Source organism: Dipodomys spectabilis, unplaced genomic scaffold, assembly GCF_019054845.1.
Source record: "Dipodomys spectabilis isolate Male_0828 unplaced genomic scaffold, ASM1905484v1 ptg000157l, whole genome shotgun sequence".
In the NCBI taxonomy this organism is placed as follows: Eukaryota; Metazoa; Chordata; class Mammalia; order Rodentia; family Heteromyidae; genus Dipodomys; species Dipodomys spectabilis.
The window spans coordinates 6,358,272-6,370,672 of NW_024870834.1; the positions used below are offsets into that span (position 1 = coordinate 6,358,272).

Genomic DNA, 12,401 nt, shown 5'->3' on the forward strand with positions numbered 1-12,401 from the left:
ATGATGCTCTTTATAAAAAAGAAAATCCAGGGGCTGGGAAGGTGGCTCAGTGGTAAGAGTGCTTGCCTTGCATGCATGAGGCCCTGGGTTCGATTCCTCAGTCTTTACAGAAACAGAAGAAGGAAATGGATGAGTTTAAATACCAGCATGAACAAATGAACATTACACTCTGTTTAGAGAAAGATGAGAAAATTAAGAATTTACACAAAACAATTGAACAAATAAAAGCTCAGTTGCTTGAAGAAAGACGTTCAAACAGAGAATTCTGATATTTTTCAAAAAATGAAAATTCAAAGCCTTAATATAGAAAACGGAAGTGAGGGCTGGGAAGGTGACTCAGTGGTAGAGCGCTTGCCTTGCATGCATGAGGCCTTGGGTTCGATTCCTCAGCACCACATAAGCAAAAAGAAAAAAGCCAGAAGTGGCACTGTGGCTCAAGTGGTAGAGCGCTAGCCTTGAGCTGAAGTGCTGAAGGACAGTGCCCAGGCCCAGAGTTCAGGCCCCACGACCAGACCCCCCCCCAAAAGAAAACAAGTGAAAAGCATGATTTATCTAAAGCAAAAACTGAAAAACTAGTAAAAGGACTAGAAGAAAGAGAGCTGCAGATTAAATTTCTAAATGAAAAGAATATATCTGTGAACATCCCAACAGCCAAAGACTCAAAAGCTTCTTAGGATTTTGAGTTTGCCAGCATGTGGCCATACCATCTTTTTTTTTTCTTTTAAATTGAAATGTTACCTATTATTTCCAACTTGCATTTAAAAGGCCTGAGTGCTTTGTTCTAACTGTATTTGTACACAGAATATCTTGTCCTATGTAGCTGAGTGGGACATGAAAAAGGTTTTGTGCTGTAGAAACTCTGGGAGGAATGATGGGGTATGCCTGTAATCCCAGCTCCATGGGAGGCAGAGGTAGGAAGAATGAGGTCTGAAGCTGGCCCTGGGGATGGAGGGAGGTGGGGTGGGGGTAAAGGCATGTGACTCTATCTGAAAAATAAAATTGAAAAAGGGTGGAGGAGTGTGGCTCAAATTGGTAGAGTAGCCGGGTGCTGGTGGCTCACACCTGTAATCCTATCTGCTCAGGAGGCTGAGATCTGAGGATCCCAGTTAAAGCTGGCCTGGGAAGGAAAGTCCATGAGACTTATCTCCAATAAACCACCAGAAAACCGGAAGTGGCGCTGTGGCTCAAGTGATAGAGCACTCACCTTGAGCTGAAGAACTCAGGGACAGTGCCTGGGTCCAGAGTTCAGGCCCCACAATGACAAATAATAATAATAATAAAGAAAATCCATTAAGCTGGCTTAAATGAATCAGGTAGTCACAACCTAAAGTTTGAAAAGTATGAGCAATACTTTAAACATAGTAGATTCTAACAATACTTGATACTACTTTTAGTAATAGAAATTTAGAAAAGAGATTATAAAACAATAGAAGTTCAGTGACTGTTTCTTAAAGATAATACAAGATGCAATATGATTTTGACTCATTTATCAGTTAAATTCTGTCTTTATTTGATTAAATAGATTTTTTTTCTTTTTTTCTTTTTCTTTTTTTTTTTATTGTGAAAATACTGTACTGAGGGGTTACAATTACTTGGGCAAGATAATGAGTACATTTCTTATCAAGCATTGTAGCCTCCTCCTTTGTTTCCCCATCCCATCATCCCCCTCCCCCACCCACTCCTCCCCGCTCCCCCCCACCCGCTGATTAAATAGATATTGTCAATGTTGAAGAGTTCAATCCGTCAGAGATAACTTCTTAGCTTTATTGGTACTGTTCTGTACCTCTAGTCCAGCATTTTACTGATTCATTGCAGATGGAGGCTTATGGATTTTTCTGCTCTGGTTGGCTTCCAACAATGATCCTCAGGACTCAGCCTCCTGAATTGCTGGGATCATTAGGCATGAGTCACCAGAGTGTGGCTTTTCCTGTTTTTTAAGGATGGCTGTGTTAGCTAGGCTGACCCTGAATGCCCATGTGCTCCTCCTGCTTCAGTTCCCTGCATAATTGGGATTACAAGTACAAACCTTTTCACCAGGCACAGTTGTTTTTTTTTTTTGTTTGTTTGTTTGTTTGGGTCCGGTCATGGGGCCTGAACTCTGGGCCTGGGCGCTGTCCCTCAGCTCTTCAGCTCAAGGCTAGCGCTCTACCACTTGAGCCACACCACCACTTCCGGCTTTTTTCTTTTTTGCTTATATGGTGCTGAGGAATCGAACCCAGGGCCTCAGGCTTGCAAGGCAAGCGCTCTACCACTGAGCCACCTTCCCAGCCCCAGTTGTTTTTTTTTTTTAAAGAAACAAAAGTTCACATGAAAACTTAAGGTAGCACTATAGATTTGTTTGCTGTGCATATTTAAAATTGTATCAAGAATTAATTGTGAGTAGTCTACCAGTTTCTTAAGCTTTTCAGAATTCCACTCTTGTCCAAAATTCATAGCCTTACTTTGCAGTGAAGGGCTAACTTTTTTTTTGCTGTTATTAATATATTTATTGTACTTATATAGAACTCATTCAGGAAATACATTTTTATTATTATTTAGCAAAATAACATCCCAGAATTGCTTTCATTTATTGTTACCAAAATGCATGTGAAATGTTTTCTGTCTTTTGCCAGTCAGTTGACACTTCCTTTCTCTGACAGTTGTATGTGCCTGTTAAGGAGACACACATTACATACAAACTGTAACAAACAAATTTCATTGGTATTTTGGGTTTGTGGATCCTTTGTTCTACAGAGTAAATTTGGAGACATTTTTGCCTCTTGAGTTCCTTTTTATTATTATTAAACTCCTTGTAAAAACATTTTCAACTGGGCTCTAGTGGCTCATGCCTGTAATCCTAGCTACTCAAGAGGCTGAGATATGAAGATTACAGTTCAAAGCCAGCCCAAGCAGAAAAGTCACTAAAAAGAGCTCAAAGGACAGCGTCCACACTCTTGAGTTCAAACCCTGAGACTGGCACAAAACAAAAAAAGAAAAGAAAAACATTTCCAGTAAACTTTTTCTTCTAGAACAATTGTAGCTGTGTAGAAAAATTGAGATAATGGAGAGTTCTTACTTACATTGTTAGCAATAGTTTCCTTACTGTTAATATCTTACATTATATGGTACATTTGTTACAGCTAATGAACCAGTCTTGACGTATGAACCTAAAGTTCATACTTTTTTTTAGTTTTTTATCAAAAATATCCTTTTCCTATTCCAAGATGCCATGTAAGATACCACATTATATTGAATGTCTTATGTCCTTTCCTCTAGACAGTTTTTCAGATTTCTCTTGTTTTTGTTGACTTTGAGATAGTTAAACTATCATCTAAATTTATTTATTGAAGAAAATGCCTCTTTAAAATATATTTTTCTTAAAAGCTAAAGTAATTTCTTTCCAAAGGGCAAGACTGGAGAGTTAAATCAGCTTTTAAATACAGTTAAATCAATGCAGGAGAAGACAGTTACATTTCAGCAGGAGAGAGACCAAGTCACATTGGCCCTGAAGCAGAAGCAGATGGAAAACAGCACCCTCCAGAATGAGGTATGCTTTCACTTTAAAGGAGCAATGTGTGAACCAATGTATTAATCATTGTCAGTTTAAAATTGAATGTATCTCTTGATTCCTTCTTTCAGTGTGCTGTGGTAGAATTTTGATTTCTCTGGTGTATTTTATTTAGTTTTAAAAAGTGAAAAACAACATATCTTGGATATAAGAAAAAATTGTCACCCAGAGAGTATGACAAAAAGTGTGACATACAGAGAGGCCAGTACTTTTGTATAGTTCTGTTTTTCATGTCTCCAACAAATGAGGTTTTACAAAGTAGAGCTTCCAGGTGGATATTGCAGATGATCTCAGGGGAATTTTTCCCAGCATAGGTACATTCTGGCAATATGAGGCATTAGCATGCCATTTGTAAACTTCAATAGTGTGAAAACATTTGATAACAAAGTAGTTTGTTGGGGATAGAAGGTGGAGCATTATTAGGAAGAAAAATAAAACTGTGGCCTCTACCTAGGTTCAACACTTGCGAGACAAAGAATTACGATTAAACCAGGAGCTACAGAGGTTACGTAATCATCTTTTAGAATCAGAAGATTCTTATACCCGGGAAGCTTTGGCTGCAGAAGATAGAGAGGTTAAACTGAGAAAGAAGGTCACAGCCTTGGAGGAAAAGCTAGTCTCATCTTCTAATGCAATGGAAAACGCAAGGTAACTTTTTGATTCTTCTTTTCTGCATTAACTTCACTTGAGCATTTGAGTATAAGCCTCAGTAAGTATTTTCATGTATTAATTCATTTTCATGAAATTAATCTTAGTTTTATAGTTGAGGAAACTGAAGGCAAAGAGACATAAAAGTTGCCCCAGGTCAGGTACACAGTGTGTGTAGAGGGAGTCACACATATTTCTAATCGTAAGCAGATCTGGCATTCAGATTCTCTTTCTCTCAACCACCTAGATAATTGCAATTGGCGTTTTGTGGGAAAATGACAAGTGGCTGATTAGTTAATTCTATCCAGTCACCAGAGAACTAATTTATGTGTTTTTATTTTCCATCAAGTGATTGAAGGTTGAGTTGGGAATGGGTATTAGAATAGCAGAGTACAGTGCACCAATATAGGGTGAAGACCTGGGTCAGCATGGAGAATGAACTATTGACTTCTAGAACTTTTTAGCAACCAGGTCTCTGTATATATTCTTTTTATTATTATTATTTTAAATTTATTTTAAAATTTTGTTGTTGGTCATGGGGCCTGAACTCTGGGCCTGGGCCCTGTCCCTCAGTTCTTCAGCTCAAGGCTAGCACTCTACCACTTGAGCCACAATGTCACTTCCTGTTTTTTTGCTTATGTGGTGCTGAAGAATCAAACCCAGGGCTTCATGCATGCAAGACAAGCACTCTACCACTGAGCCACCTTCCCAGCCCCTATATAGTCTTTTAATTATTATTTCACTCAACATCAAATGTTGATCCTTTTAAGCTTATTTTAGTTATACAGTACGTGAAATGATTTCATTTATCCTTGCATTTTGTTTTTTTTTAATTCTGCTTTTTTTAATAGTCTTGACTCATGATTTGGTTTTGGTTACCTACCACCTTATCCTTATTAGAAAAATATTATACTTTTTATTTCAGGAAAATCACAAGTTTCCTTTATGGCCAGGGATGTTAACTGTTTCCTCATATGTTTATTTGCCATTTTTTCCTCCTTTTCTGAGATGTCTCTCTTTAGCATCTTTTCTCTTTTATTAATTGATTTATTAGTTGTTGGTTTATTTTTGGAGGGGTACTTTCTTTGTCAGATATTTTGCTGATAAAGATGCTCTTCCATTCTGTTGGCTGTCTTTCTAGTTTAGTAACTATGTCCTTTGTTGTACAGAAACTTTTTATTTTTATTTACTTTTATTTTTTGTTCCCAGTCCTGGGGTTTGAACTCAAGGCCCCAGGCACTGTCGCTGAGCTTCTTTTGCTCAAGGCTAGCACTCTACCACTTGAGACACAATCCTACTTCCGGCTCTTTCTGTTTATGTGGTACTGAGGAATTGAACCCAGGACTTTATGTTAGGGAATCACTGTACCACTAAGCCACATTCCCAGCCCCTGAAACTTTATTTTGATGTAATCCCATTTGGAAAGTATCTCTCCTATTTGCTGTATTCCTGGGACTCTTTAAAAAGTTTCTACCTATGCCTGTAAGTTCTGATGTTTCTCCTACTCCATCTTGCAGTAGTTTCAAAGTTTCAGGCCTTACATTGAAATATTTGATCCACTTTGACTTGTATATGGTGTAAAATAGGGATCCAATTTTAGTTTTGCCCAATTTTTCCAATACCAATTATTGAAGTGGCTGTCTTTTTTCCACTGTATATTTTTTATTCCCTTGTCAAATATCAGATACTGTAAGTATATAACTATTTCTGGGTCTTCTAGTCTGTTCCATTGATATTCCAGCCTGTTTTTCTGCCAGTACCAAGATGTTTTTGTTATTATAGCTCTGTAGTAGAGTTTGAGGTTTGGATTGTGCTACCACCAACATTGCTTTTTTGCCTAAACTGCTTTGGCTCAGAATAACATTTTATTAAGTAGGGTTATAATCTAGTAATTCCTTTCTTCAGAAAAAAATGTCTTCCATTAACTGGGTTCCGGTGGCTCACACCTGTAATCCTAACTACTCAAGAGGCTGAGATCTGAGGATTGCAGTTCAAAGCCAGCCCAGGCAGGAAAGTCCATGAGACTCTTATCTCCAATAAAGCACTAGAAATCCGGAAGTGGCGCTGTGACTCAAGCGGTAGAGTGCTAGCCTTGAGCTGAAGAGCTGAGGGACAGTGCCAAGCCCAGAGTTCAAGTCCCACGACCAACAAAAAATAAATAAATAAAAATAAATGTCTTCCACTAAGCTACCTACCTTATCTTTACTTCATAACTATCATCTACATCTAGCCCAACCTTATTACTCAGCTCCTCAGAGCTACTTTATTTCTTTATTTTTCTAATTTTTCTTTTCATGTTGTTCTGCCTGAAAAGTGCACCTGTTTTTCTGTAACTCCTACTCATTCTTCAGATTTTCTCTTTGTTTTGTTGTTTTTGGTCATGGGGCTTGAACTCTGTGTCTGGGCGCTGTCCCTCAGCTCTTCAGCTAAAGGTTAGCGGTCTACCCTTGAGCCACAGTGCCACTTCCATTTTCTGGTGGTTTTATTGCCTGGGCTGGCTTTGAACCATGACCCCCAGATCTCAGCTTCCTGAGTAGCTAGGATTACAGGCTTGAGCCACCAGTGCCCGACTCAGTTTTCTTCACTTAGAACTCTACTTCTTATATCCCTTATATCCAAAACTAAACCCTGTTGGGATGTCTTTCTTTTGAACTTGGATAACACTTGGGGTCTTGGATAGGGCATCTTATGTTTTAGTCTAAATAACAAATAATTACTGACTTGTTGCATACTGTGTTCCCAATAAATTTTAAGTTTTCATGGGAGTACGAATGATGTCATTGTGTACCCTTTCAATATATAAATATATATGTGTATATATATAGATTACATATAGATTACATAAAGTTTAATTAACATTCAGTGAATAGTTTACACCAAATCAATAAACTAGATTTTGCTTTTCTTTTTTTTGGGTCCGGTCATGGGGCCTGAATTCTGGGCCTGGGCGCTGTCCCACAGATCTTCAGCTCAAGGCTAGCACTCTACCACTTGAGCCACAGCGCCACTTCCGGCTTTTTTTTTTTCTTTTGGCTTATGTGGTGCTGAGGAATCAAACCCAGGGCCTCGAGCATGCAAGGCAAGCGCTCTACCACTGAGCCACCTTCCCAGCCCTAGATTTTGCTTTTTTGAGCCCTTGCTTAAGAAAGGAGCATCTAGTATTAATCTTTTTTTTTTTTTTTTTTTTGGTTGGTTGGGGGCCTTAAACTCTGGGCCTAGGCGCTGTCCCTGACCTCTTTTTTTGCTCAAGGCTAACATTCTACCACTTGAGCTACTATGCCATATCCAATTTTCTGGTGGTTAATTGATGATATGAGTCTTCTGGACTTTTTGCTGCCTGGGCTGGCTTCAAACTGCAGTCCTCAGATCTCAGCCTTCTGAGAAGCTTGGATTACAGGTTTGAGCCACCAGTGCCTGGCTTATATTAACTTTTTGAGTGCAGAACTCATATTTTGGGCTTTTTTCCAGAGCCAGTATTATCATGGACACCTAGCTGCATGACAGCTCTGAAGAAAGGGAGGTGATGCTCTCCAATGCTCTAGAGTTGAGGTTCACCACCCTCTCCAGCTCCATGCTGGTGGTGAACCCCACAGAGCAGCCTTTGGAAAATGAAGCTGTCACCCCAGAGTTCACCAACAGGAACCTTCCAAATATGGAGCTCTTGGCAGTAGCCAGAAAGAATGAGGTTGGAGGACTGTGTGGCCCTCCTCAGAGTTCTGGCACAGGATATTTTTAAGGACTCAGCATCATGTAGAAGGGGTTGTTGAGCATCGAAATGGCCAGGTTGTGATTTCGGCATCCTCCGGGAATGGGCTATTAAAAAGCACATTTACTCCAAACACATGGTGGCTTGCAAGAATGTAGGACAAGTGCTGACTGCTTGAAGGCAGACATCAATTTCATGGTCTACCAATCAACCCCATGGAAAAGCAACCTCAGATTCAATGAAATGCCTACAGAATGCCATGACAGAAAGTGGTGGTACTGTAGGAGCTTCAGAGAATCTATGAGTTAAAAGAAGCATTGTTTTGGATATGTTACTGCAGCCTTGGAAAGAAAGCATCTAGAAGAACAACCAGCTTGGAACAGAATAATAATGTAACAGAGGAAGATTATTTGTAGTAAGGGCTTCTTTGTCTCCTTTATCTGTGTGTGGTTCTAGTGTCTTTTTTTCTTTTTTTTTTCATGAGGCCTGAACTCTGGGCCTGAGCACTGTCCCTCAGCTATTTAGCTCTAGCTCTGAGGAATCTACCCAGGGCCTTATGCATGCAAGGCAAGCACTCTACCACTGAGCCACCTTCCCAGCCTCAAGTGTCATTTTAAATCAGGGCTTATTTTTTCCCCTTTTTGGACCTATCAAGTGTTCATAGATACTGAACCTATCTCATTAAGGAAAACAATCATCAATGATGGGTTAACTATTAGAAGGCAGAGTTGGGGCTGGGAATGTGGCTTAGTGGTAGAGTGGTTGTTTTGCATACATGAAGCCCTGGATTCAGTTCCTCAGTACCACATAAATAGAAAAGCCAGAAGTGACACTGTGTTTCAGGTGGTAGAGAGCTAGCCTTAGGCAAAAGAAAGCTCAGGGATAATGCCCAGGCCCTGAATTCAAGCCCCGGGACTGGTGGGGGAAAAAAAAAAAAGGCTAGTGTAGAAGGCAGCGTTGTTTGTAAGTTACAAATAAAGTATATTAGTATTAACTTTTTTTTTTTTTATTTTGGTCAGTTGTGGGGCTTGAACTCTGGGTCTAGGCACTGTCCCTGAGCTCTTCAGCCCAAGGCTAGCACTCTACCACTTGAGCCACAGTGCCATTTCTGGTTTTCTGCTTTTTTATTGGAGATAAAGAGTCTCATGGACTTTACTGTGAACTGTGATCCTCATATCTCAGCCTCCTGAGTAGCTACAGGCGTGAGCTACCATTGCCCGGCTTATTATTAACTCTTAAAAAAAACTCATATTGTTCTTAAATTCATGTTTTGATTTGCTAACTTAACAGTAGAACAAAATCCAGGGACATTTGGAGACAGAATTCAAGTCTCATCAACACAGCTCTTTCCACTAGAGGGTGCTATTAGGTAAAATGTCTTCATAATGAGTTGCTCTTAATAAGTTTCAATGGCTGCTCTGAAAGAATTTAGCTGGATATCAGATCCCATGAAGATCATTGCAATAATTTGAATGTAATTGCAAATTGGGACACATTATTCTAATGGCACCTGGATAAGTGCTGTATAAATAAGTCTCTTAGAGACCTCTGGGTCCTTAGGTGGGGCAAGAGTAGGATTTAGTCTGTCTAAGGTAGGCAGAAAGATGTTAGTGAAAGGTGATTGATTAGGGTAGTTAGTAGGATAGCCTTTGGAAGTTTGGGAATTCACCATAACTGCAAGTGTCAAAAGCAGTAGAGATTCAGAATCCATTCTTGATTAGATTAAAAGCTAACAAAATGAGTTCAAAAGATCTTATGATAATTATCTTATAATAATTGTATTTATACCAGAAACACAAAAGGTATAAGCTATTTGTGGGAAAAAATTACTCTCTTGTTGATATTTGTTGTATAGGATACTTCTTAGACTTAAAAGGACTGTCATTTTTTCAAAGTCACTTGGACAGAATGGTGATACAGAAGAAAAGAGAACAAAATCAGAGAAACTCTTTGAGCTTGTCTGAAATCTAACTTGAATTTAATGCAATAAACTGTAGTGAAGGTGAGATTCATAGAGACAAATCGATGGATATGAGAAAGAAAGGGAAGTTACTATATAATAGCTATAGTGTTTCAGTTTGGGAAGAGGAAAACTGTCTAGGTAGATAGATAGGGGGAATGATTACATAGCAGTATGAGTATACTTAGTGCCTCTCAATACTATACTTAAAAATGGTTAAATGGTAAAATTAGTAGAGTTATATTTGATCAAAGTAAACATTTAAAGTTATTTAAATATGAAAAGATGCTTTATCTTGTTAAAATACATAAATACTTTGATTTTTGAATTTAGGGCAGTAAGATGTAGGGAACATGTTTCTTCTTGTTAAAATAGCTAAATAGATAGCAGCAATTTGATCTTACTCTCTTTATTTGAAGTCATCAGGCCAATGTGCAGGTAGAATCCTTGCAAGAACAGTTGAACATGGTCTCTAAGCAAAGAGATGAAACTGCGTTGCAGCTTTCTGTCTCTCGGGAACAAGTAAAGCAGTATGCTACATCATTAGCCAATCTGCAGATGGTCCTAGAACACTTCCAACAAGGTAAGTTGTATGGCTGATTTTTCAGTGAAGGAAAATTGTAGTTAGTGGTGATTTTTCCTTATATGTTAATTTAGACTAGATATAGGTTTCTTATTGAAGGGAGAGAGGTTAATAGCTATCAGTTAATCTAGGCTCCTTTTACAAGTGAAACTCAAATATAAAGTACATTTAGTACCTAAAGGTTTTAGTATCTTATAACTAGTTGTGGTGAAAGTTGAGGAATTATAAAGGTAACATGAAGAAGGATGATTGTATGATACGAGAATATAAAGAAGAGAGCGATGTATACATAGAAAACAGGGCCTTGCACTTGCTAGCAGGCACTTGAGCATGTATGCCATACCCCAATGCTTTTTGATGGGTTATTTTTTCAATAGGATTGCACATTTTTGTCTGGGGCCAGTCTCAGACTGTAGTCCTCTTACCTAGGCTTCCCTCATATACTGTCATACCTGACTTACTGACCATAATGGGGTTTTTGTATATTTCCCCACACATATACTGGCCTCAAACTGTGATCTTCAAACTTCTGACCGTCACCTCCTGAGTAGCTGGACAGCATGAACCACCACATCTGAATTGAATTTTTTTTTTCTCCAGGACTAGAAATTGAACTCAGAATCTGATGCTTTTGCTCACAGTCTGGTGTTCTACTGCTTAAACCCCACCTCTAGTTCCTTGAATTTATTATTATTTAGTGCTGTTACTTGGGATTGAACTCAGGGCCTACCTGTCTCATCTTTGTCATTCAAGTTTGGCTTGCTACGACTTCAGCCTTTTGGTGGTTAATTGGAGATAAGGGACTATTCTGCCTGAACTGGCTTTGTGATCTTCAGCTCTCAGCGCCCTGAGTAGCTAGGATTACAGGCATAAGCCATTGGCCTAACCTGGATTTTAAACACAAGAATTCTTTAGGTCTGCTTTATAATGCAATTACTAGAACAGGTATGTATACAAAGTTGGATTGAGGCTATAGAGAGCATTGCTAAAGAGGAACTATTTGAATAGAATTATAAAGGGAGAAAAGAATCTCCAAGGTAGATAAGATGGAGAAGGGCCTAGGCAGAGGAAATACTGACCTCATTACTTTTGTTCCACTTAACATGATCACTAACGCAATATATGCTTTGTTTTTCTTGTTGAACCATTTGAACTGTTTTAGGCATATTTTGGGTTTTTTGTTTGTTTGTTTGTTTGTTTTTGTTGTTGCTGGGTTTTTTTTTTGGTCATAGGGCTTGAACTCTGGGCTTGGGTGCTGTTCCTGCACTCTTCAGCTCAAGGCGAGCCCTCTACCACTCCAGTAAACTAGTAGTTTATTGGAGATGAGTCTTATGGACTTTCCTGCCTGGGCTGGCTTTGAACTGTGATCCTTAGATCTCAGCCTCCTGAGTAGCAAGGATTACAGGCATGAGCCACTGGCACCTGGTGACATATTTTGTTTTATTATGTGCCAGTATTGGGGCCTTACGCTGTTCAGTGTTTTTTGTTTTTTGGGTTTTTTTGTTTTTTTTTTTTTTTTTTTGTCGGTCGTGGGGCTTGAACTCTGGGCTTGGGCGCTGTCCCTGTGCTCTTCAGCTCAAGGCAGGCGCTCTACCGAGTGAGCCACAGTGCCACTTCTGGTTTTCTAGTGGTTTATTGGAGATGAGTCTCATTGCCTGGGCTGGCTTTGAACTGCTATCCTCAGATCTCAGCCTCCTGGGTAGCTAGGATTACAGGCATGAGCCACCGGCTCCCGGCTGTTTTGTTTTGTTTGTTTTTTATGCTGTTCTGGGCACCATCCCTGAGCTTTTTTGAGGCTAATACTCTACCACTTGAGCCATGGCTTCACTTCTGGCTTTTTTGGTAGTTAATTGGAGATAGTCTCACAGGCTTTCCTGCCTGGGCTGGCTTAGAACCTCAATCCTCAGTTCTCAGCCTCCAGAGTAGCTAGGATTACAGGCTTGAGCCATTGGCACCT

At 39.3% G+C, this 12,401-nt stretch overlaps 1 protein-coding gene across 1 annotated transcript in view; it reads left to right on the top strand.

The window, feature by feature from the left end:
* The window catches only part of Trip11 (thyroid hormone receptor interactor 11), a 77,547-nt gene that overhangs the window by 38,304 nt on the left and 26,842 nt on the right, over positions 1-12,401 (top strand). Inside the window, exons 12-14 of the mRNA XM_042692450.1 lie at positions 3,386-3,526; positions 4,002-4,195; positions 10,281-10,444. Coding sequence (XP_042548384.1) covers positions 3,386-3,526; positions 4,002-4,195; positions 10,281-10,444 — 499 coding nt within the window. The remainder of the gene's footprint in view (positions 1-3,385; positions 3,527-4,001; positions 4,196-10,280; positions 10,445-12,401) is intronic.